Source organism: Cryptomeria japonica, chromosome 7 (assembly GCF_030272615.1).
Source record: "Cryptomeria japonica chromosome 7, Sugi_1.0, whole genome shotgun sequence".
Classification (NCBI taxonomy): domain Eukaryota; kingdom Viridiplantae; phylum Streptophyta; class Pinopsida; order Cupressales; family Cupressaceae; genus Cryptomeria; species Cryptomeria japonica.
The window spans coordinates 518,574,331-518,600,759 of NC_081411.1; the positions used below are offsets into that span (position 1 = coordinate 518,574,331).

At 36.2% G+C, this 26,429-nt stretch overlaps 1 protein-coding gene across 1 annotated transcript in view; it reads left to right on the forward strand.

Moving 5' to 3' along the window:
* Positions 1 to 7,298: 7,298 nt before the first annotated feature.
* LOC131061660 (urease) overlaps positions 7,299 to 26,429 on the forward strand; it is a 190,177-nt gene continuing 171,046 nt past the window's right edge. The window contains exon 1 of the mRNA XM_057995465.2: positions 7,299 to 7,823. Within this exon, the coding sequence (XP_057851448.2) occupies positions 7,698 to 7,823 (126 nt within the window). The 5' untranslated portion in view covers positions 7,299 to 7,697. The remainder of the gene's footprint in view (positions 7,824 to 26,429) is intronic.

The window sequence follows — 26,429 nt, forward strand, 5'->3', positions numbered from 1 at the left end:
TGTAATGTACTTCCCCTGTAATGTGTTGCTTCATATGTCATTTTGTGTTATGTTAGGCTATCTTTGGAAGACCCTTGTTACTCCATTGGCGACATAAGGTGATAAAGAGGCCTATTCTATCATGCCATTAATCTATTTGTATCTCAATTCTTCTACATGTCATATCAATGTTATGTCGTACATGTGTTATTGTTTGTAAATGTGCCTTTATGTTGTCTACTCAGGGATGATGCAAAGCATTGAGATCTCTCATTTTGGTCTCTACCATGTTGACCCAAAAAGACATATGTTTGTTTATCTTATGTGCCCTTCTTCCACTATGCTCGTAGTTCCACTACCATTGGGGGATGAGGTCAATTCAATGCAATCATACTTGATATACATGGTTTATCAAATGCACATATTGACCCTAGTTAGTGGATCCCTTATGTGCTTTCTCATTATGTTTTGTGACCATTGCCCTTGATTTGTCCTTGCTTGGGGGCATATAATTGTGGCAACATGCTTGTCTTTTGGATGTATGTAGGTTACTTTAAAACTATTGCTCCCGGTAAGGTGTATGCAATCACTTTAATGTGGGGGCATACACTTTTCTTATTGTTACACTTTGTGCACACACCACGAGACTTGATTTGTACACTTTTGATCGTACACCACAACATGTTCGGTACATGTTGGAATACCTATTTTATAGTCGATTCAATTCACTTATTCAAATTACTTTGTAAATTGAGCCTTTTGATTTGTGGTCTTTTGAACTAGTTTTTCAATTCAAACTTTTTAGATTTTTTCAACATGGCTCATAATAAACATAAACCTTACTAGGCTAGCATAGTCATGCTCTCTTTTCTCTTCATGTATTTCTCCTTTTATCTTGATATTAGATTTGTATGATCCTAAGTCTTTGGGGGCTTGGTGTGTCTTACCTCTTTAATATCTTGATGAAAGTTTTTCAATGCTACTCTATACTTTATTGAGAGTATGTATGTAGGCTCATACTCCTACTAAAGTGGGGGCTAGATGTAGCATCGTAAATTGTATCCCTATACAATTTTGTCCTCACCTAGGCCTCACTTTTGTGTTTCGGTCTTACATGCCCTAACTCTACTTTGTTTTTGCTCATACAAACCCAAAATCAATATTTTCAGCACCTTTGTGAGGTCTTGTCCAAATTTTAGTCCTGATTGGCAGGACCAGGACACCTTGGGCACCCTGGTCCTCTCAAAAGGGGCCAAAAGTTGGACCCTGCAATGATCATATTTTGGAGGAAGGAAAACTTTCTTCGTGTATACCTGCTTCATAATTTTAAACGCGCTTGGTGTGGTTAGGTATAAAAGCAAGCATAACCCCCTCATTTTGAGGATCTCTCTACAAGTTCCCAATTTCACTTTTGCAAATTGAGGTGAGCAAGCAATCAATCATCATCAAGGTAGTGAAGGAGAGGTCAAGTTCAGATTTCAAGAACGTCGATTCAAATCTAGCCTTGCCCTCAAAAGGTAAGCTTCCAATTCAATCAATTCCATTATAGGTTCAATTTCAATATCAATTCAAGGGTTAATTATAAACCCGAGGTTTCAATTAGGCAAACCCATATTAACAATACCATTTCCCTTCTTTCTATGTGCAGGCGATAGATCCAGAAGCTATGAATGAATATTCTAATATAGAATGTGATGACGATCAAATCTAGCTTTTTAAGAGCAAAAAGAAAAGGAACAGGTCACCTTGAGCATCTTAGTCCTGTGAATTTCTAATGAACTTTTGGGAGAAGATTTGAGCGATATTTTGATTCCAAAAGTTTCCTATTTGTCTGCATCCAATAACCGTAGGACTGTCCTAGACCCGTACTTTTAGGCCATATTTTTTGAAATGGGTTCCTCTCTATCCTTTTTGCTTAAATCTATCTTTGTGTTTGTCTATTGCATTTGTAGCTTCTTGTTCATGTTGTTTTATGTTAATTTTCTATCATTTTCCCTAAATCTAACATTTAAATTCAACAATACACATTCAACCTCAATGTCCAAAAAGGGGTGATGAATTCAGATCTACATTCAATCTATTTCATACTTGAAGAGGATATTGTATCAATCAAATTCATTTCACCTCTCAATGTAATGTTTTATGCAAAATAGAGGATTCCTTATCTACATAGCTAAATATTTGAAACCCTATTTTCCACCATAATAGTTTATAATTGTAGACACTTAAAAATAATTATTTTAATTATTTTTAATGCCTCACATAATTATTTAATTAATTATGTTAATTCAAATTCTCCTCAATATTAATTAAATATAATTAATATTGTCACTATAGCATGTGATTGATTTATTTAATAAATCAATCCCTTTCTTTATTCTTCTAAAAAATCAAATCCTCACAAATCATCCTCTTAGCTAATTAATTTCAATTAATTAGTTAAACTACATGATTCCTACAAATCATCTTCTTAATTCATTCTTCTAGAAACTCCCTAAACTCACTTAACATTATTCTTCTAATTTTTTATTCCCTCCACTCATTCTCTCTCCTAGTCAAATTCTCCTACAAATATTAATCCCACCTAACTTTTCCTCTAATCCCCCTCCTAATGAGTCGTTAATGGTTAATCATCATGATTAGTCACAAAGTCAACTCTTTGTCCTTTTCATCCATCCACTAGCTTTAAATGCTCTTTTTCTAGGTGAATGTAAGATTTTCGAAATCACACATTCCTCTAGGCATCCCCTCTCCCAAGGAATTTTTAATTCCTTTTTATTCCTCTAATCCCCATGATATCCTTTTTTTGGAGAATTTTTAATTCCTCCAATGCATCTTGTGGAGTGTGGAGATACGAAATGCCTTTAAGGCATATTTCTTGGTCTCCACACCCTCTCTTGGACCTTGTGTGAGCTCACAAGTAAATCTTAGCCCTTCATCTCAAATTCATCCTAGCCATCCGTTTTTCTCTCCTCTTCCTATAAAATAGGGCTCCATCCCTTCATTCAAAACATCTTGAAATCCAGTAAATTTATGCTGCCCTTTTGAGCCCAGGAAATCATCTTGGCAACTTGATCATCTCATCCTTATCATTTTTCAAATCCATTCCACTTGTGCACAACATTGGAGAGCCATCCATCCAACAATCAAAGGAGCACATCAAGTGGAGTATTATCAAAGGGCGCCTTCACTTCATCAAGCTCAATCCGAAGGAGAAGGTAAAATAGCAAGGTGAAATGGTCTTTTAATGATATTTTAGCATTTTGCATGTTTATTTCGTTATGTTTTGATCACTTGACCTTCAAATATGTTTTCCCCTCTTCAATAATTAATAATTTTAGGGATATAATCAAAATAATTAAGTTTAATAATATTTTATAATTATTAATTATATTATAATTTTGACTAATTTTTATTAATTATAATTATTTTAAAATTATTAGAATTATGTTTAGGGTTAAATTAAGGTTTTGATTAGGGTTTGGATTCAATAAGGGTAAGGGTTAGGATTATAGTTCAATTAGGGTAATTGTTCACTTAGGGTTCAATTTGTTGGAAACTTGAGTTGTTGAGTTGTGTTGTCATTGCTGTCAACTTGTCTGAGGTTATCATTGATGTCACTATGTGTTGTAGATGGTCCAAAAGTGAGTGTGTAGATATTGTTGAGTGGTCTCATAGTGATGTTGAGGTGTTTCTAGATAGTTGGTGTAGTGGAAGTTTCAATATGCAGGAAATAATATTTATTTGTAGGAAATAGTATTTAATATCCTAGTGGAAGAATTCTTTACATTCCTTTGAATTGTGAAGATCATGGATTGCAGTTTTGGATATAATGTTTATGATATGTGTATATTGCAATAACATGTTTTCAAGTCCTCTATTGCTTAGATGGTAGAGTTGGTTGTTGTTGTTTCTAACAGTGAGGTTGTTTGTCAGAATTGGTTTGGAGAATGCTTGGTGGTTCTTTGATATGTGGATTCAATATTGCATCTTGGAGGACATGTTCATTTGGTTTGTGCAATGTTCTAGTTTATTTTTTTGGTGTTGGTTTGTTTGGCAAGTGAAGTTATGCTGTCTCGAGTTCAATGTTGTCAGCTATTTAGTTTCTAGCTGATTGAGGTAGTGTATCTTATTTGGATCATGCTCTTTTGGTTTGAATATGCATTGGACGTTGCGTTTGGATACTGATATGGGTCTCATCGTGGCATGTATAGATCCATAGTATTTATTTTGCATTGGAGGATGTGTTAGCATGCGTGGTTTGTTGGAATTGTCTTAAAAGGATGTGTTGTGATGTGTTAGGGTACCCCCTTTTATCTCTTGTAGTGGACTACATTTGATATTATTGTTCTAGGTGGCCTAATTTATGTAATATTGTATATTTTGTCCATGGTCGACCTAGTTGAGAGTTTTAATGAATTATCTTGTATATATAGATGTGCAGTTGTATGAGTTGAGGTATGTAATATGTGTGAATTGATGTGAAGTAGATGTGAATGATAGGCAAGAAGATTTGGTGCGAAAGTCAGTTTGTGAAGAGATTTTATGATGATATCTTCAGTGTGAGTAATATGACAATGATTGATGTTAGATGTGTTTGCCATGATATTGGTCGCTTGACACAGAGGTTCAAGGATAATATGCCACATAACAGATGTAGACCTTCCAAAAGGAGACGTGTGTAAGAATTGAATAAATTGAAAGTGAAATAAATGATTAAATTATTTTGTTATTATCTATTATTATTTTTAATTAATCCGCTATATTGTGACTTTTTTTTAATACGATTAAATGGGGTGGCACCCTCATCTTATCCTTCTGAAAAATATCTTCATGATCGAGAGATCTTGTTCATTTGCATTCATTGATTCTCTGCACTTGTTGGAAGAAGGTTTTTTCCTAAATTGGTAGTTTGTGTAATTATTTTTACCTTGGCTTGAGACAACGAGTCTCAGTAATGCAAATCCTTTGTATCTTACACTAAGGTTGCGTTCCTTAGTCTTGCAAGTCCTATCAGGTGTAGTGAGCTACTTGGAATTGATCCCAAAAGCATTGCAATCGGTTATTCATATTGTGAGTGTGTTTCTCACCGTGGTTTTTTCCTATTTATGATTTTTCCACATAAATATAAGGTTCATGTGTTTATTGTGCTTTCTACTTTCATGTTTCATAACTGTAGTAATACGTTAATTATGGTTTGAAGTATTAGATCATAAGTAAAGTATTTTAAGGTCCAGATTGATTCACCCCCCTCTCAATCCTGTGGTGTGTTCAATGCAATTAGGGTTAGTGTTAGGGTTCAATCAAGTTTAAGATTTATTTAGTATTTAGCATTAGGGTTAGAGTTAAATTAATGCTAAGGTTTAATCAAGGAACATTAAAACTTGTGACACCTTGACATGAACCTTTATTGCTCCTTTGTTTGAACCATCAAGCTCCTTTGATTTGTATACATATCAAACCAAGGATGTGGGTAGGTCCATATTTGACATCTCAACAACACTTAACTATAAGACATTGGGTCATTGGGCTACCATCAAACTACCTACCATAGAAAGGGGAATTCAAAACTTCAAAACTTCAAAGGGATGATGATGTCAACATGGATGATTACAATGGATGATGATAATAAAGGGTGATGACATTTACATCATGTCAATAGAGGAAAGATGGAGTTTCAAACTTTTGGGGATGGATGGAGAGATGTGTTGGGAAACAAAAGGCTGCAAGTTTGAAAGGCTTAGAAGAAATTTGGAATGGGCCAAGATAAATGTGACAAAGTCAAGACTTTCAACGAAAGCATGATTGGGTTGACAAGTTTGATGGGGATGAAGGGATGAAGAAGCTTGAAAAGATGATGATCAAAGCACTGGGGAATTGAGGAGTTGAGAAAATAGGTACCAAGAGATAGATAGATGAAGATGTTTGAAATTTTGACAGATAAAGGCCTTAGGCTTATGAAGACTTTTGGGTGTCAAGGATGGAGGATGATAAAGAATGACAAGAAGGTAAGAAGAACATTGATAGTTTGAAAGGCTGACAAAATTGATACTTAGGTAGAATTAACTTTTAGACTTTGAAGATCCAGAAGACTAAGAAATGGTATAAGGGGATGCAAGTCTCTGAAAGTCCTAAAGATCGATACTTAGGCTCTATTTAACTTCAAACTTTAGGGATCAAGAATGCAAATGAATGGTAGGAAAGAAAGAGAAACTCTAAAAGTTCGATAGAACAAGACTTATGCACTTTTAGGTTTCACAATTCAAAGATCAAAGAGATGGGTGAATGATACACGAGAGCAAGGGAAACTGTGATAATCCATAAAATTGATAGGATTGGTACTTAGATAACTTCACAAGGCTTCCATGTAGGGTTTTGGGTGTGAGAAGAAAGGCATGTTGGGATGGATACCCCCAAAACTTTGAATTTTGAAAAACACAACAATTAGTTAATTTTGCAAGGATTGGAGCGAGAAATCCATATCAGAAGGGAAGGTGTGCAAATATGAGCAACTCAATAACTCCGAAACTTTGAAAACTTTCACAATTGCGCAATTTTAAAAACTTCAACTTGGGCAATTGACTAAAACATGAAAGGGGGAGGGAACACAACAACTCGAGGCACACCCCGAGCATGACTAGCCCATTTAGAATTTCTGAGGTTAGTTATAAACCTAGGCTAATCAAAAGCACAATGTAAACCTTTAGAGTAACATGACAAAATCACACAAAAGAAAAATGAGATGCCTATAGATATATCCATTTGCAATTCAATTCACAAATATGCTTTCAAATTTATGCTATTTGAACCTGGATGCTAGACATACACTAAATCATTCATTTTAATTAAATTTAATTTACAAATATACCACTTAACAAATAATTTAATAGAATACACACTTAAACTAATTCATAATAGTAAAAAAAAAAGACAACAACATTTTAAAGATAACAATTAATAAAAATAATAACTTAAAAAAAATGTTTGGTGACCAAATTTGATTGCGGACATGACATCTACACCCACATATCTAATTTAAAGAGAGAAAACAAAAATATTAATAAATAAAATTTAATTAAAAAAAGCATGATGATAAGATTCAAGAACATACTACACACACTATACTAACTTCTGTCCCATAGATTACTTTTAGGCTCGTGGACTTTGTTAAAAAGTTTTTTTTCCTTTTTCCTTTCTTTCCACACTTTCGATATATTAAAAGGTTTTAATCACCGTGGACCCAAAAATATAATTGAAAAATAATAAAAAAATAATGATGGTTATTGCCATTTTCCATGACCATCATGTTCCCTTGGGAACGAGACAACCACGATCTAGGCTAGGCCAGAGTTTGAGACAATGAGATATGGTATGAAGGTTACTAATTTTATATTAATTGGCTCTGTCCTTTTTGTAACATGCCAAATTTACCGCAGTGGGAAATGGGAAGGGGGTGTCTTCGAGATTCTACTTTTTTATCTGACATGGCCATAAAATATGGCAAAATAGTATAAATGAAAATTGAGATTGGATGAAGTCGACAGAGCATCTTTCACGTATCTAGTGGCATTCAACGTGGATGCAGATTCATAAAGTATAGTCAATTGCACTGCAATGTACGAGGTTTAGACTTTAGAGTGATTAAGATCTTGGGGGGTAAGGGTCGATGAACAGAAGACATCCTGAGTAAGGTAGGTGTAAGTCTGTAAGCGAACAGAATGAAGCTGCTACCGAGAGAAGTGGAGAAACTTGCCATGCATGGCGCAGGCCATTTGGCACAGAAACGCCTCGCTAGAGGTCTTCGACTTAATTATACTGAAGCTGTTGCACTCATCGCCACTCAAGTATTGACATTTTCTCTTCTCTTCAATTCCCTTTTCCCTTTTTCTCTACATTGACAAAATTAATATTCTGTTTGACCTTTGCCTTTGTCAAAAAATATCAGAGAGCACAGAGTAGTTTTGAGCAGGAAAACTGTAATCCAGCTAAAAATAATATCATGAACAATCCGGATTATTAAGATTTATTTTCACAGCTGTTCATTTTCAAAACATGTATATAGGTACTCCCTTGTGTTTAGTCCGCTACTTGGGTCTACCTTTCAGACTCCTAAGTTTAGGTCATGTGATGTAATATGGCAGGGGTACTTGTAATGCTGATTCGCTTTCATTCGGTACAATAGATGCAGAGTATAAGCATCTGAAAACAACAGTTTATTTTGTTTCGAATCACACTGTAATCTATAGTCTATTGTACGATGAAATAGGAAAAAATGTTTATAACTTTATTCTTTCTTTTTACATCTTGATGATATCAAGATCTGAATGCTGATGCAAATACAATATAATCACCGTTATATTCAGAAGCTAGTATACTCATACTAATGGACACTGAAAATCTCATGTATTCATTATGATAAACATGAGATTTTCGGTGGTTTCGGGTCCCTTCAAATCCTGTTTGATCCTTAATAAAAAAACATGAAATTTTCAGTGTCTATTACTATGAGAATTATAGACAGACAAAGATATGTTGGAAATTATCATAAAATTTCAATATAACCGACACAGCGATTATAATATATCATCCACCTCTTGAGGTCCACCTTTTTTGTAGTGTAGAGGACTCTGCTTGGGACTAGCTACTTCTTTATTAGCCTGCATTGTAGTAATGGTAGGAAGCTCCTTTTAGCAAGTCTGACTCTTGGACTGGTAAATTTACAATTTTATCTAAGGAATTCAGCCATTCCATAAAGTCATGTGCATCTTCTCGTTCTTGCTTTCTTTCCTACTCGTAATCAAATCCTATTTCAGCCAGCTTTTATTTTTCACCAGGTCACTTTAGAACTTCTCTATCATGGGAGGTTTTCCCTTGCTCTTGTCTGTCAAATGGTATGAGAAGTATTTTACTCAATGCATCAGAGTTGCATCCTTTTGTTTCTCCTGACATCTAAAATTTTTCACAGCCATCCCCACATTTCTCTCTTAAAGAATTTGAATATGCAACTAACATCCTCACCTTCTTATTTGGCTCGGTTTGCCTCCTTCTCACATGTAGAGGTGAGTTTGTAGCTTTCTCAATCATAGTTACCATTCTATAAAAATCAAATTCATTTGGGAGGTTAAAAAATTTGGAAATCTGAATTTTTCTTTGTAAAATCTCTATAATAATTGAAGAATATGGACTAAAATTGGACAAATCTTTGGTTGAGTTTGGGATGACATTATCTAGGATTGCCTTTGCTATCTATTGGCAAACACTATAAGTATTACTAAATAAGGTTGGATATTTTGCCCTTGAATCTATTAAAAAATAATGTGTTTGTAAAGAACCTTTGCTGTACCTGCCTCGCCTTCCTGATAATTAGGGCCTGATCTATCCACCGAAGGTTGGATTTAGGGCCACAAAAGGAAATTACGGTTTCCTGCAACATTTAGATATTTTATTTTATATGTCAGCAGTAATATTAGATCAGTGGCATAATTATTGCAGCACAAAATACATACATGACCCATTCTAGATTTTGAGGATTTTCCAGGTTGGCTGGGCTACCCATCTAGACCCATCCCGTCTCTTAGGGCTAATAGGGCCACTTGAGGATGGGCCCAGCATACCCCTGGCTTGCACTCATTATCTTGAATGTACTAACAAACAAAGGATAATAGGAAGATAACAAATGCATACAAAAAGCATAGATTCATGACTATATTACTTGGTTAACATTTATCCATTATATATAAATTTGTAGGGATTAATTCATTATATTTGTGCCTAGTTGCAGAAACATGACTATCATTAATTAGTATTCCTTTTCTTTACTTATTAGTTGTGTCTGAGAATGAATGAATTATTTTTATTCTTCTATCTGTCACCAAAGTGTATTTTAATGCAGTATACTATACCTGAAATTGCAGGTTACCTATCTAGCGTGAAGATTAAGTTCATTTTACCCTTTTGTACATTACAGATGTGCTTAGTTCATTTGGTAAGACATTTTTAGGCATGGAACCGATTTAGCAATTAATCTGGGTCACTAGTTAAATTATATTAATTACTGTTATATGAGGAATGAAAGTAGATTTAATACAACTTGCACAAAGACATACTTCATCATTTCGACATTTAAGCGGATTGGCCTGGGGACGTACCAGCTTGTTGGTGATGGGAAGGAATGCTTACTAGGCGCTGGTTCTTCATCGCTGGGAAGAACCAGTGACTAGCCCTTTCACATCGTCTGCTGACTGATGCGTTCCCAGGGCAGTCCTCATGGTTGTCTAGGCATCATAAATTATGAAAACTGATGCATTCCTAGGGCAGTCATCTCCCGTGTTTCCTTGGGGTGCGGTTTTATACCTCTTTGAAACCACGCGATTCCCCTTGAAACATGGCGTCTATTCCGGAGGTGGCTTGGGAATGAACGCGTCCTTTCATTACTCCCACTAGTTAAGATAAAATGTATTTTAAGCGGTAAAAATAATTAATGTATTGAAAATATATATATTTATGTACATGTATTGTTAAATGTTTCTAATCATTGCCTACCGTCTACACGGGAATATGACAGTGTTCTTGAGTAGTGTGTTTTGGTTAACATTTTGAATGAGGTGAATTGATTCTACTACCTTATGGTTGATATTTGTTTATGTGTACATGTAGAGTAGAGACCATCTCATTTTGGTTCAATCTGATTCTTATGTGTTTGTAAAATTCAATTGTAGACCTATAGGATTCTATGTATAGGCTCTTGAATCATCTGATAGTGATATACATATCTAGGCCCACTTGACCAATACTTGTGAACTCGTATGATGTGAAGACTATGTGTACATGACTACAAGACCCTCCAGAGGTTAGAATCAGGTTTGATATGGGAACATTCAGTAGGTTGTCATCGGACTGTTCTAATGACGGATGCCTAAAGCTATTGTTGTCTCTTAGGATTAGCTGACATTGATATTGGAGAAATTGAGCTGGTTGTTACCCTACTATGCAGGTAATGAAAATTGGAGCTAACTGTTGTATCGAGAGGGTTAATAGGTAATCACCTATAGCACAAAAGGTGATCAATGTTAGATGTTACCCATATTGTGAAGGGGTTAGTTGACAATATCACCAAGGTTACTGTTGATATGCTTTTTGTGACACCTTCAAATATAGAATAAAATACTAAGTATCTTATCGTCTCTTGAACAAAATCTCCTCTTATGCTAAACTTCGTGATCAGACGAGGTGACTCCAAGCATCTGATAGCCAGGTATTGACTTTATACATGGATAGACTTAGTGATTGTGATGTGATTTTTGTTGGAATCACAAGGGTGACTTACGTTGAACCTTGAATGCCGTTGGAACGTGGAATCTTACTTGATTTGAAAAAAGATAAAAAGGGTGAGGTTTAAGAAAGCTAGTCTAATCCTAGGAATGCAAGAGACTATGAATGACTTAGTGAAATTCAACTAGACTTTGTTTTGCATGGCAAAACAACAACTACACAAAGTTTAGTGCGATCTTCTAAGGTAGTCTTATGATATTCAAATCAGTACCAACAACATAGAAACCATCAAGGGGATGCATATCAATGAGCAAATAGCAATCAAAGTTAAGTTTATAACGAGTTCAGTTGACCACGCAAGATACTTAACAATTAGCGAAATACTAGTAGTATGAACATGCAAATTTCACCATTAATCATCCACAATAGCTTCCATCCATCTAATCAACACCATCTATCATGAGGATATAACAAGAAACCATGCAATTATGTAGAAGAAACAACTCATTCCACCATAAATTCAATGAAAAAGATGTTTATTTACAAGCCTGGCAACAATTTTTGCCTTCTCCTCCTACTCTTCTCTAGCTGCTATCTAATTATTGTTTGCTACTAAACTATTCGCTATTAACCTTTACAAATGAGAAAACTAAGCCTTATATAGATAGCTCTTTACAATGAGTGGCTCAGATTGATTCACAATCAAGGGTCAAGATTACAAGATGAAAATCCTAATTAGGGTTTGTTTATGTTATAACCATTACATAGCATTTAATGCTTGACCAATGATAAAATTATAATAAATAGGACACATGTCTCTCCTTGAATTTCGACCAATGATTGATGAGGGTAGGTACATTGAACTTTGTGCCCACATGTGGTAGTTATTTGCTTCCTTGGATGAGTCAGGTGCATTGAATTTGGACGCCTTGAATTTGAATGATGTGTGAAGGTGAGTTGATGATGACTGGGCACCACCTTAGCTTACTTGCCATTGTGACCCATCACAAGAGTTTGCGATTGAGGCATATCTCTTGATACTCAACATTTCCGGGCGCCTGATGTGATGATGGTGGGAGATATTCCCAAATTGCATTATCTTGCCTAACTTGATCATCTTCACCTATTCCTCCTTGGATTACTCTTTTGCTATATTGGCAATGATTTCTTGGAATTCCAAAGGAAATTCAAGATAGTCATAAAATTTCCTTCATCATCAATATGATGTCGTTAAATATCGTAGCTCTTGATCTTGCATTCTCATTGCTGTCTTTTCATCCTTCATTTAATGGCGTCCTTGAAGTTGTTGATCATTGCATATGCACACCATGAGATCATGATGCCTCTCTCTTTCGAGGTTACAAATGCCCTTCATCTTTGGAATTCTTCTCATTGCTGGATCATCTCACCCTCCTTCTTGCTTTGATGATGCTGGTATCCTTCTCCTTTTGTCATCAATGTGAATGTCCTTGATCTCATCAAATTGTGATGTCTTGTCTCCATTCTTCCACGTTTTTACTTCTTGCATCAGACCCTGACGTTGCTGGCAGCCAATCCTTCATTTGATCACCTGCAACAACAATCACGACAGCATCAAACACATATGGTATATATAGATTTCATACATTTTCCGAGTTCTTTAACCTGATATGTCTTCCTAAGGATGTTTGATTTCTGACCTCATGTCTGATTTTGTAATGTTTTGAGGCCTGAGGCCTGATTTGAGTTTTTGATTTGAACTGCTTCAAGGTCTGATTTTTATTCTGCTCTTGGGCGTGGATTTGAGGGGTCTTTGGAAATGGTTCCAAAGTGGTCGAGCTTTTGACCCCCTACAGGAAGTGAAAATGTGGCAAGGCCGGGCTTTTGGACCACATCAGAAATGTCATATGCTGGACCTCAAGTGGAAGTCCTCACTAGTTGGTCGTGCTTTTAGGGGGTCATTGGAAGTGGTGACTTCCTCTCTTGCCTCAAGAAAGGAATCTTCATCTTCATTAAGGTGATAAGCCTGCAACATGTTCTTCATTGTCTCTCCTCAAGTCAAACTTTTAGAGTCCAAGTGGAAATGCCTTAAAGCTGGCTGGGGTTTTGGGCATGTATTGGAAATGAGCAAGCATGGCCATGCTTTTCACCCCCAACTGGAAATGCTATAGGGCTGGTCGTGGATTTCACCAGCAAGTGGAAGTGGTCATCAGCTGGTCGGAATTTTTGCCATGAAGTGGAAGTGCCATATGCTTGGTCGTGGAATTGGAGGGTAAGTGGAAATCCTTTCAAGCAGGTCATGGATTTGGAGGGTCACTTCCAAGATATCAATATAGCTTGCTCAATGAACTCTTCAATGCGTTTCCATTCATACTTGGCAAACTTTACCAATCACAAGCAACATTACTCTCCAAAACATTAAGTATTCACCTCAACAAGTGGGCATTTGATAGTGTAATGTCCCCTTCTCAGTGATGTGCATTTAGTGGTCCATTGGCCTATTCCGGAGACTCGTAGGCCATTTGGAAAGGAGAATTAGGGTTTCCAACTTTTGTGGAGTTTTGCACGTGCTTTTTAGGGTTTATCAGGAGGGAATTCTTCATATTTGTTTATGGATTCCTTCTGGGTTTTTCATGAACTTCAGGGTGGCACAACATGCAATTGACTCTATGGTGAAGTGTGAACTTACTATTTTTATTAAGTTAGGGTTTGGCTAATTGGATGATGCTATCTTACAGAGCTTTCCAAGCTCTTTCTCCGGGTGCGAAGATCATGCTTTTCGGAGGAGTATTTCATGACTTGCTATTTTTAGTAAGTGGCAGTATTGAGCATTTCTATTTTTAGTAGTCTTGGACAGGGTCCTGATCTTGCAACAGTTCAGTGGCCTTCTTTGCTCAACTTCATCCTAGATTTTGTTGATAATCAGTATTGGAGTCATAATTGATTTAATTAAATATTATTTCCTTATCCTAAGGTTTAATATTTAATTAATTTAATTATTTTTATTACTGATTAACGACATTGGGAAATGTGCATAATATGATTTCTCCTAAGTCTGCTACGTGAATTATTTGTGTCATGAAGGGGGACGCCAAAATGAATAAGGAGATTTTATTTTATTTAACAAAGTATATGTTATGTCAAAAATCGTGGTCCCCTTTGGCTAGGCGTGGTTTTGACTTTAAGGGGGACGCCATTCTTGGGTCCACTTTGGAAAATGAAATGCAATGAGATGTGGGCGAATTTGGGAGCAATTACATTTGAATTTTAGAGGGAAAAATCTTTAAATACAGGTGCTTGGCCTCTCATTTGGACATCTTGAAGAAATTACTTCGTTATGCTGCCGGTTTGGCGATTGAAATTTGAGCTTCGAAGTGAGCCTTCCTAGCTAAGTGCAGTTTCGTACTTGCAAGGTAGTACCTAGCTGTTTTCCATGATCTTCTAGTGATATTAGTGAGTTTGTTGAAGTGTGGGATTGTTGGTTTTGCTGTAGTTCTAGTTTTGGTGTGTTTCTAGGCTGTTGGGGACGACATGGCTGAAGCGTACTTTCGTTCATAAGTCTCCGTGTGATCTCCCGTTGCTTCCGGGCATTGGCTCATTGGTTTTCTATGTCCTAGGCGATGACATTTGTAAGTTCTCAGCTCTAAACTTTGAGTTTTCAATTTTATTATGCAAATCGAACTTCCCAGCCTAGGCATCATTCTCTGTGTGGGCATTTGGAAGCAAGTTGTGGTGGTTGGGATATATAGAGGTCATTTTTTTGTTTGTACTTGGTCACTTATGATATATTAGCATTTTGGGAGTTTTTGGGGATGTTTTGTGTGAGTGGTGAGTGAGTTTTATGCATTCAGTGTGTCTTGGTGTTGCTGGTTGTGCATTTCCAGCTTGCTGTCATAAATTACAGATTTCCAGAAGTTGGCTTTTGGGTGTGCATTTCGAAGTGTGAGCAGATTAGTTGATTTGGTTGTGATTTGGGTGAGTTGGGAGAGAGATATGAGCATTTCTTCTTGAAGCTGCTGGTTTGTGTGTTATTGATCCTAGAATTTCATAATTACATGTTGAAGGATCTTTTGGGAGTTAGTAATTGTTTGGAGATATATATCAGCATTGGACAGCATTACTTCCCTATTCTATCTCTCTATTTCTATATTGTAAGGTTAAGTAGTAGTACTACTAACCAATTCTAGAGTGTTGCTTGCCCACTGCATAAGTGGAAGAGGCTAGCCTAGCCGCCTACTTGTTATGTAATTCAGTTTTGTTGCTTTGTCCTCCCACTGAGTAAGTGGTTGAGTGATATTATGTTTGTAATGATCCTCCCGCTGCATAAGCGGTCGAGTTGAGCTTTATTGATGTGTTTAGTCCTCCCGCTGAAACATTGCGGTAGAGTGATTCGTGCTGAGTGTGCTCTTGTTGCCTTGGTTGGTTTACCGCCAAGTATCTTGTTTACCCGCTGGATAAGTGGAAGGGGCTGGCTTGCCGCCCATTATTGTAATCATTACTTTCAACAGTTTGTGGCTAACGATCCCCTGCTACTGTATGCTCTCACCCTCCCAGTTTGGGCTCTCGGTGATCAAAAGGTGTAGGGTTCCTTTAGCTGTTTGGATTACATTGTTCTAATCAGAGATTAGAAAATTGCCCGAAACTCGCCAAACTCGGTGAGTTTGAGTCCGAGACATGCTCGCCGAGTCTCTAGAGCTCGGACTCGGGCTCGGCCGAGTCTGGCAAGTTTGGCATAAACTTGCCAAACTCGGCGAGTCCTGTGCCTAGGACTCGGCCAGCGGCAAGGCCCAAAAAAGGCGAAAAAAATGCATTTTTAAAAGTTTTTTTAAAATGAATAATCTCATCTTTGTTCACTACAACCTCCGCTTGAGAATGAGAAAATTAGGGTTACAACATGTTAACCAATAGAAAAATAACACCTGATGCCTTTACTAAATAATAAAAGTCTTTTTGGCCTCACGGGGTGCTGCCCCTTGATCCCGCCCTGTATCGTGACAAGGAGTGCGCAAGGGGCATTGCCCCTTGACCCCACCTTGGGGGCGCTGCCCCCAAACCCTCGTTGAAAAATATGGGGGGAAACTGAGTCGATAGAAGTAGGGAAAATTTAACCTCCAAGTCTGACACTGATTGGATCGACCAGGTAGATATAGAGGCTGAGGCTGTAGCCATGGCAGAGGAGGAGTAGAGAGCACGAGCAAAGACAGGAGATACTGATAGTGACACAGATGTTCTTGATGTTGGTGAGCATGGCATGGTGTCACGGGGAGCGACTATGCCTGCCGAATCATCTAGGACCTACCTTAAACGTCTTCGTAGGGGGCCAGGGTGAGAGGGTGCACGCTCCTCCGAGCCATTGGCTTGTAGTTGTATTTACCTTTGGTATTTGTGTGGAACATTTGATGATGATCATATGATGACATGGATTTTTTATTCCATGAATTTTGTAATATTGTATACATTTGACAATATTTATATATTTATGTTTGTTATTTCCTTCAGCTACAATTTGCGTTTATGCTAATGTGATTGATGTATACTTGTGTATGTAATCAAATGAGCCGAGTTTGATGATGTTATTGTGTCTTTAAGGTGTATTCAATAAAGGGTGTATGAAACAAGTTTTAAATCTTTAAAAATCTCTATTATTCTTGAGTTTTTCACTTTCCCGAGTCCAGCCGAGTCTGATTCCGAGTCCCGAGTCCGAGTCCGATTCGGCCTTGCCGAGTCTGAGCCGAGTCCGAGTCCTGTTTCTTTGGTTCTAACCCTAATGGGTGATTGGTGTGACTGTGATCTTGCTTTAAAAATAAAAATAAAATTGTGGGAATATTACAGATAGCCAATTGGAAGTCATCCCAAGGTGGTCAGACTTTTGGAGAGTCACAGGAAGTTGATGTGAATTCAGGCCGGGGATTTAGGCATCAACTGGAAGTGGAGATGAAGCAAGTCGTGGATTTGGGGGGTCATTGGAAATGACCTAACTTGTCCCATTTTTCTGGTTGTATCACTTCATCCACTTCAAGAGTTTTCTATTCATCTCATGAAAGTAACCTCATCATCAACAAGGCTTCTTCATTATTGCTTATGCCTTGACTACCCTCTCATCAAGCATTCCACTTTGTTCGATAGTTCTCCACACTTAGACTCAACATTCCTATCCAAGAACTTGAAAGCTGCATGGTGATGATCAAATGAAATGATCATCCTAAATCGCTCATCACCAAGGCATTGAAAGCTAAATTGATCTCATTCCAACTTAAAGAGAGAGACATGACTTGATCACTTCTTGACAACCTAAGACACTGCACTTCCTCAAGTAAAAGGTTGAGAAAACTAAAAGTACTGCCAAGCCAAATGACTAAACTAAGACAACTAACCTAGAAAGTGAAAAAGTAGGGATCCCCATTTACAATGGAGCGATGTGTGAAAACGTCACAACGTTTACTAGGTAGTATATGTTGAAGGCTACTTCTTGGGTAGATAGACTTGTCATCAGTGGCCTAGGGGCAATAGATTTTGGAATCCATTGGCTTGATGGTTCAAGGGGTTGTGGGAATCTTGTTAATGGCCATATGTGATGTGTTTGTTACACTTAGTGATGATTGCAAGTAGTATGGGATGCTTGCCATCATCATGGTTGGTGTAGAAGACTAGAATAAAGGATGGGGCCCACAATGTAGTGCATAATGTACCGTCATTTTTTTTCTATTTGTGATGCACTAAAAAGGTAGGTGTTAGTCACTCATTGTGAATTTGTTAGTCATTCACTGTCTACTTGTGCACATTGTTATTCTGGTGCCCTTGCCAATGATGACATTAAGTAGTATGGGATGCTCGATTGTCATTATAGATGGTAGTGGATTGAGAAAAGGATGGAACCCACAGTGTACTATGGGATACATCGATATTCTCTTTTCCCAATGAGATCTATTTATGGGCATATATGTTACTAAACTAGGTAGTGGGATGATGCACATAGTAGTTTGTATCCAAGATTCAACAATTTTGAGTTAACAAGTTTAATTCAAGGTGCACTGAGGTGTGCAAAAGAGCAAAAAATAAGAAATCAGAAACAAATTGGTTTCTGGTTAATGCTTGGTTTGATGAGGAATGCAAAATTGCAAGAAGAAGATAAATATTAAGCCATACAAGTAGATTTTAAGAAAGAAAAAAGTTGGTTTTATGAATACAAGGCATGAAGAACTAATTTACCTTGGAAAGAATAACCCCAAGTTATCTTGGAAGGAGATTCAACCAAGAAAGAAGCAAACTGAAAATAACATTACAACTAATCAATGGTTTGAATCTGCAAGGCAAATTTGTGAGCAAGAATTTAAGGTTGTCCCCCTTTGGTCAACTCCCCCTTTGGTCAACACCACAATGAAAATTTTCATCGTGTAGGAGGTTGAGACAGATATTAAGAAATTGGGTGTTGGAAAAGAAAAGGACTTGGTTGAGCTTCAAGTAGAGTATCTAAATTGGGGGCTGAGAACTCTCACATCTCACATTATGAAAATATTCAACAACATCATTCAACAAGGGTTCTCAAGAGATTGGACATCTAACCTAGTGATACCTCTTTTTAAGAGTGGTAACGTTAACAGTCCTTCCAATAATAGGACCATAATGATAAACCCTTTGTTTGCATAATTATTTGACAGTATGATAGAAAATAGAATCAGTAAGTGGGTAGAAGGAAAAAAAGCATTAAGAAGGGCAAGCAAGTTTTAGGCCTAAGCACTCTACAAATATGGAATTACTTTGAGGCACACGATTGAAAAAGTTTGGACAAAAGGGAAGAAGCTTTTTGTTGTTTTGTTGATTTCGAAAAGGCTTTCAACACATAGGGATAAGCTATGGCATATAATGGAAGGACTTGGCATTACTATGCATCTTAGAGCGGCTGTCCATAGGCATTATGAAGAGGTTAAATTCAAAATCAGAACTTCAGTAGGCATTTCAAAAAGTTTTAGGAGAGACATTGGGGTCAAATAAGGGCGCCCCTTATCCCTTACACTTTTCAGTTTATATATTGACAAATTTGAAGAATGGTTAAATTTACAAAGTGGAGATGGTGTTCGTTTGGGAGAGTTTGTGATAATGCTTCGTCTTTATGTAGATGACCTTATGTTGATTGCTACATCGGCTCATATGTTGCAAGAGAGCTTATATGCCCATGATCATTTTTGTAGAGTAGTGGGGATCCAAGTCAATATTAGCAAGACTAAAGTCATGTTTTTTTTCAATAGAAGGAAGCAAAACCAACATAAGTTCTACTTTGAAGGCAATATTCTTGAAGAAGTAATAGAGTACAAATATTTTGGGATTTACTTCAACAACAAGCTTAGTAGGGAGGGCTATAGAAAGAAGAGAACTTTGGGAGGATAAAAAGTATTATATGGGCTTCAAAATAGATGTAGAGGGGCAGAATTACGGGATTGGAAAATTACCTAGATCCTTTTTATGCTTTTAGTTCTTCTGATAGTGCTCTATGGGTTTGAATTGTGGTCTAGCAGCACCTTAGACTCAAAGTGGAAACAAATTTTCATTCTAGAGGCTATCATTGATAGCAGGGAGCGTACTCTTATGAGGAGGAATATTAGAAAGTACTTAGTGAAGTGGAAGAACATGTTGATTGAGGATGCTACCTAGGAAAGTGAGTAGATATTGCAACATCCAAAGTTGAAATTGCTTGCGGACAAGCAATTTTGGAGAGGGAGAATTGTAATGTCTCTTTTCGAAGCCTAGACAGTTGGTGACCGTTAGCCTATACCTTGGGTTCCCGTAGGCTAATGTGGTTGGTTAGGGAACTCCTTGGTTCTTGGAGCTGTTGTAGTTCTGTTCTTTCGACATTTTTATGGTTGGCATTGAGCTCGATTTTCAATGTGTTTTGAAGTGATGCTTTTGGAAGCATTTTCAACCATTCGGCTTGAGCTCCAAAATTCTTGGAGCTTGTGGCTATTTATAGTAAGTCACCATTTTGGCCTCAGTCATGTCTCCTCATCTTTAGTGACACCCTGGCACATTTAGTTTCGACATCCAATGCTTTGTTGGTGATTCCGCAATTTAAATGGGGTGATTTTAATTGGATGCTTAAAACTAGTAGTTTATTATAAAGTTCACTTCAGCATTTAATTATTTAATAATGTGACTTATGCCATGGAATGTTGTGATATCTCCATATTATCAAATAATAGTGATTTATGCCTATATATGCTTATACATCAATTATTTAATTATGAATTTATTGCTCATTCAAATTAAAGATATGATTAAACCTCCTTAGTATTAAATAATCAAACTCATCAATAAACAGATTATTAATATGCCTTAATATTACTATTACGTATCACATATTAATAATCTTATTATTATCAAATATTCATTAATATCTTTATTAATATTTACATGCTCATTAATAAAGCAATAATGATTAAGACTATGATTTTACTGTTATTAACAACGATTACATCACTAAGGAAAATAAGACTAAGAAAACTCATCGATGGCAGCATTGATATCTGATAAAGAGATCTTATCAGATTTAAGAAAGTATGCGAAAGAGATGGAGGACATAACAATATCATTATCATACCAGGAATCTCCATAAGAACAGCAAGTATTATAGATCTATCACACATAAAACAAGGATACAAGTAATTAATGAGACACAATGTCATCATCTTAGAAGATCGATCAACAAACATCATGAGTATCGACTTGATAGGCATGAATAGGCACCATGGAAGGAAGATATTTGATTTCTATCAAGTATCAAAAGAATATCGATTTAAGGGAGAAGTTGTCAGATGATTAGTCATTAACCATCGATAATAACAACGATAAGATAAGCAATCAAACAAGGAATTAATTAATAATCATTAAGCAAGAGGAAAGGAGAAATACAAGATGGCAGCGATTATACAAGTAAATGGCAATTTGCATATCAAACAAACCAAATAGCATGAAGAAACATGATTAGTATAACAAATTAATTCATTATGTAGTAGTACGATTTGAATATTATAAAGAGATGCGATTATGGAGGGGCATAGGACATGTCTCTTAGAATACAACCAATCCCTTGGATCAGCAAGGTATAGAATGGAGTTTGACCTCATTCCAGCGATCATCATTGAATAAGTTTAACCTCTTTAATACATATCGTATTTGGATAGCTCGATCAAGCATTTTGGCCTAAATATCAAGAACCGGTGGCATATATTTCAAGGACAATATCAAAGAGAGCACCACCATTGTTGCAAGGACATCAAGTTGAATAAGAAACAACATCATCTACCATCGTTGCAAGCATATCATTCATATCAGAGACATCAACCAATCGCTGCAAGCGATACCCTCATATTTGCATATCCATATAGACTTATTAGAAACAGCAACATATCATTATACATAATTACATATTCGTATAAGACATAACTGAAACAGCAAATCATCCATCGCTATAAGTGATAGGAAGACATAATTTGGAGTATACTTCATATTGCTATAACAGATAATTAAGGATTAAGTAAATAATTGACAATGTAATTTGGATAATGCCATATCAAATTTAATTCTTAACCCATAGATGGCAGTGATCTGATTCTTCATTTTTTTCTAATACTTGCAAAGATAGGGAGTGTGTGGGGGAAAGGCAGAGTAAATTGGTCACATGGCGAAAATGTCCCAAGACAGGTAGAAAATGTAAGAACCCCTACTAGTTCTGCTCCGGAGACTCAGTTTTGACCTTTTGACATTTCGTCAAATGGTTGGCATGCAATGCCTAAGTTCTGATTTCTGAGTGTATATGTGTTTGTTTTGTTTGTATTTGAATGATTTGCAATTCCAAAACATATACCAATACATAGAAATGATAACCAATAACTTGCATAAACAAATAATGAACATTCAAACTTTCAAATGAATTTTTATTGCCACTATATCAGGTCTGATAACAATGCAAATCAGGTCTGATACACTGTTTCAGATTACAATAACATGCAATATTTCAAAATGTTAACTTCAGCTCTACAAACAAAGATTGAAAATTCTTTAATCTTCATACCCAGATGGCTGAAGTCAAATATTGGAGATCAGTACAGCAATAAACCCCTTGATCATCTTTCACAAATATGCTTAAACATTGTCGCGTTTAGTGTTCATGTGTTATTGTAGCAGCTAGAAAAAAACTTGATATCTGCTCTTTAATGGCTGCCAATGGTAAATACCTGGGTCTGCTGTAGATAAACCTCCGAAAACTTCAAACCCTAGATGAAATTCTTCACTTTTAAGCACAAATAAAACTCTTGGATGAAGCTTTCTCAAGCAATAATATTAGTTGGTATTGCACAGCCTCAAAAATGCACAAACACTGAAGAGTTTTCGTTCTCCAATGCTGTAGATGACTGAAATCCTTGTGTATTTCTACACTCAGTTCTCATATCAAAAAGCACAAGTCAAAATAACATCAAGAATGAGTTTGATTTGCTTTTTGAAACCTGTTATATCCTCACAACTCTTAAATGCCTTTAATTCCCTTTTGAAATCCACTTTTAGGTTTTTGATAAAATACTTTATAATATCTCCTCAACTTGGGTGCTCACTTTTATGCAATTAATAATGTACTTTTAAGTGGCATTTAATTGATGGTCATGGCTCCATTGAATATAAAGTGAACTTAAAACATTATAATTGCACTTTATAAATAATTATTCATAAAGTAATCACTTTATTAATAATTAAAATAACATAACTCCACAAATAGTCATATTTTCTTAATTCCACTTGAATGTGGGAGTTTAAGGGTCCCTCTCTCTCAACCACTGATTTACTATAAATAGTAAATTTCTCATTATCTGATCAAACTAGTTGTGCAAGGGATCGACATTGCAAACTTGGGTGCTCACTTTTATGCAATTAATAATGTACTTTAAGTGGCATTTAATTGAGGGTCATGGCTCCATTGAATATAAAGTGAACTGAAAACATTATAGTTGCACTTTATAAATAATTATTCATAAAGTAATCACTTTATTAATAATTAAAATAACATAACTCCACAAATAGTCATATTTTCTCAATTCCACTTGAATGTGGGAGTTTAAGGGTCTCTCTCTCTCAACCACTGATTTACTATAAATAGTAAATTTCTCATTATCTGATCAAACTAGTTGTGCAAGGGATCGACATTGCAAACATAGCCTGTCCAGGTGCCCTGCTATAAAACCATGACTTTCTTGAAATGATGGCTTACTATAAATAGTAAGTGTACCGAACTAAGTCCAATGAAGGCCAAACCTGTACCCGTATTGAGCTCTGAGAGAAATAACACACTGATCTCTGCCAATTGGGGACCCTCTAAATATCTAACTTAGCCTACGAGGGCCGATGATAGGCTAACCAATCATAAAATGAGAGCGGCTCAAAAGGGGACATTACAGAAAACCTCGAGGGAGCCGCATGTAGACTGTGTCATGTGCCTTTGGCATAGTAAATCTTCCATCTTGTAAGGTTTAGCAGAATAGGGAAGAGGAGTTTCGTGCAATCTATGGGAAGTAAATCATACAACAAATTAACAATATATCCATCTTAATTGAAATATTTTAACATTTCGTTATTGGCATAAGTAAATGATTGATAGGTATGCTGCTATGCATAATATTAGCTATGGTTGGGTAATATGGAAAAAGTCAATTTGTATAAAGGATGAGCACCTATTCCTAAAAAAATCCTAAATATTTTGCTAATATATGTTTTTAGGGTGAATTTAGGAAGGGGTCATCACAAATGTACACCCATCTCTTGGGAAATATAATTTATTTAATTTAATCAACTTTATGCTTGTTTGGGCATGATTTATGGGAGACATAAGAGAAATTAATAAATTAATATTTTATTCTCCTTTTTGGTGTGTTGGAAGTTTGGGCAATATATAAGAGGGTTTTGAGCTCATTTTTTGTAAGTGTGAAAAATTAGAGAAGGATATGCTGTGGGTTTTCTTCTAGATCTTCATGAAGACGAAACCCTTCATGGAGAATATCATATGCGGAGGTGAAAGATCCTTCCTAGGTGATTGCTGATAGTCTCACATAGAGGCTATGCTTGTGCTTCAAATGTGGTGATTTATTCAAGGGTGTTGATTCAGTTTTCCAAAGTATAATGAAGATCTTTTTAGTTTTTTGATTGCAAGTAATTTCTACCTAGTTTGGAAGTGAATACAAAGGATTCGAGATAGTATTTAAATGGCATGATTGTAGGTGCTTTTGTGGTGGCCGTACAACTTGCCAGGAAGAGTAGAAACTCATTTTTTTGATTCAACTAGGGTTTATTAATGTTGATCTTTTGTTGGTACCAAGAGGCTTCTTTATACTAGCCGCCTGTTTTGGGACTGATGTCAGGATGTTTGGAGAAGTATAGATTTTTCTAGAGCCTAATCACCAGTTTCAGCTAGCTGACTTGCTCATTAAGGGGTCAATTTGGGGTAAAGGGTCATTTTGAGGTAGTTTATAGAGTTAGTTGGCATCTCCTTGGATGGTGTCCAGAATTACTGCTGCAGGTTTATGATATAGTAGTAGAGTTTGGGAGAGGTTAATATTTTGCAATTTGCCCTCGTATACTAGTTCAAAACTTTGCAACAATAGGGAGTTTAAAACTGATCCTATTTGCATTTGGATGGTTTGTTCCTAGTTGTTAATGCATGATGATAAGGTGTAAGCACTAAATTGGAGTCCATCATTGCACTAGAAGAATTATGAGTTATTATCACTGCTTATGGGGCCTTACCTTTGCTATAGAATTTGATTTCCAGGATTAATGGTGACTTTCCTGTCATGGAGTTTGCTGCAACAGGAACTTGGGATGATTTCAAATGCTCATTTATAACTATTCACTGGTCTTTCCAGTCCAAACTAGCCTCCAAGAGCAAGAGAAGTGGGTGCGGGAAGTAGTGGGAGAGTTTGCCAGCCTTCTGAGGTTTTCTGAGTGTTCTTTTTCATTTCTTCAAGGCTGTTGCTATTCAATTATTTGCCCAGAAGTTTTCTGTGATGAATCTTGCTAGTAAGTCAGCATCTTGTATTTGTTTTATTGTTGTGTAATTGATGAATTTGCTACTGTTATGACATCAAGCTCAATCTGAAAATGATTTGGTTATCATTTATAGTTTGTCACTACTTCTGTTTGTTATTTCACATGAAGTTGTTCAATCGGCAATTAATGTTATATGAAACCATAAAAATCTCAATAGCAATCAAACTAGCGAAACAAAACCAAAGTCTTTACATGCAAGCATTAGTTGGACCAATTATCAGTGATAAAATTTGCAAAAAAATAAAAAAATAGAGCTAAAACACTTCGTCAAAACATCAAATATCTACTTGAATGCATGTCCCATGAATAGCAAGGAGATAAAGATTTTTGTTATGCATAAGTTCCACAAGCATACATGGGGTAAAGTGCTAGGAAGAAAGAATAAATATTATAATGAGGAGATTGACCCCACGTGATCATCAACAAAAAGTGTAAGAGATAAAGTTTTTTAATGGATAAGTTCCACAAGCATACATGGGGTAAATTGCTTGGGAGAAACAAGACATATCATCTTGTGGAGTTCAACCCCACATATGATCATGGAGTTTAATGGATAAGTTCCACAAGCATACATGGGGTAAATTGCTTGGGAGAAACAAGACATATTATCTTGTGGAGTTCAACCCCACATATGATCATCAACATAAAGCTTATATAGGGGCTAATATTTTATAGATTGCCAAAATTCTTATTACTCAGTTAAGAACTAACTCATCAACTTTGATGTGAAACGAGGCAGTGGAAAAGACGAAAAGAAGCATGGGAAGAAAGGGTGTGTATTATTTGCAATTTTGCATTACTGAAGCCAATGGAATCATAAAAACACATTATTATGGTGTTTGATGCCTTCAGAGACATCAGGTACAAACGTAAAAATTTTGACTGCTGGTTTGTGGTATAGTCTTTTCAATGAGGGGAATGTTGAGAAGTCAAGGAGCTCATCATCATCTTGAATAGGAAAAGGATTGAAATGAAGAAGTAAAAAATGATGAAGCTGATTGTCTTGTAGGCTATTTTAGCCTAATGGATGTTAAAAGATTTTCTTCTTTTTCTTCTTCTTCTTCTTCCACTTTTTTGGTGTCAAGTTTTTTTAATATGAACATGTGATGTATGTG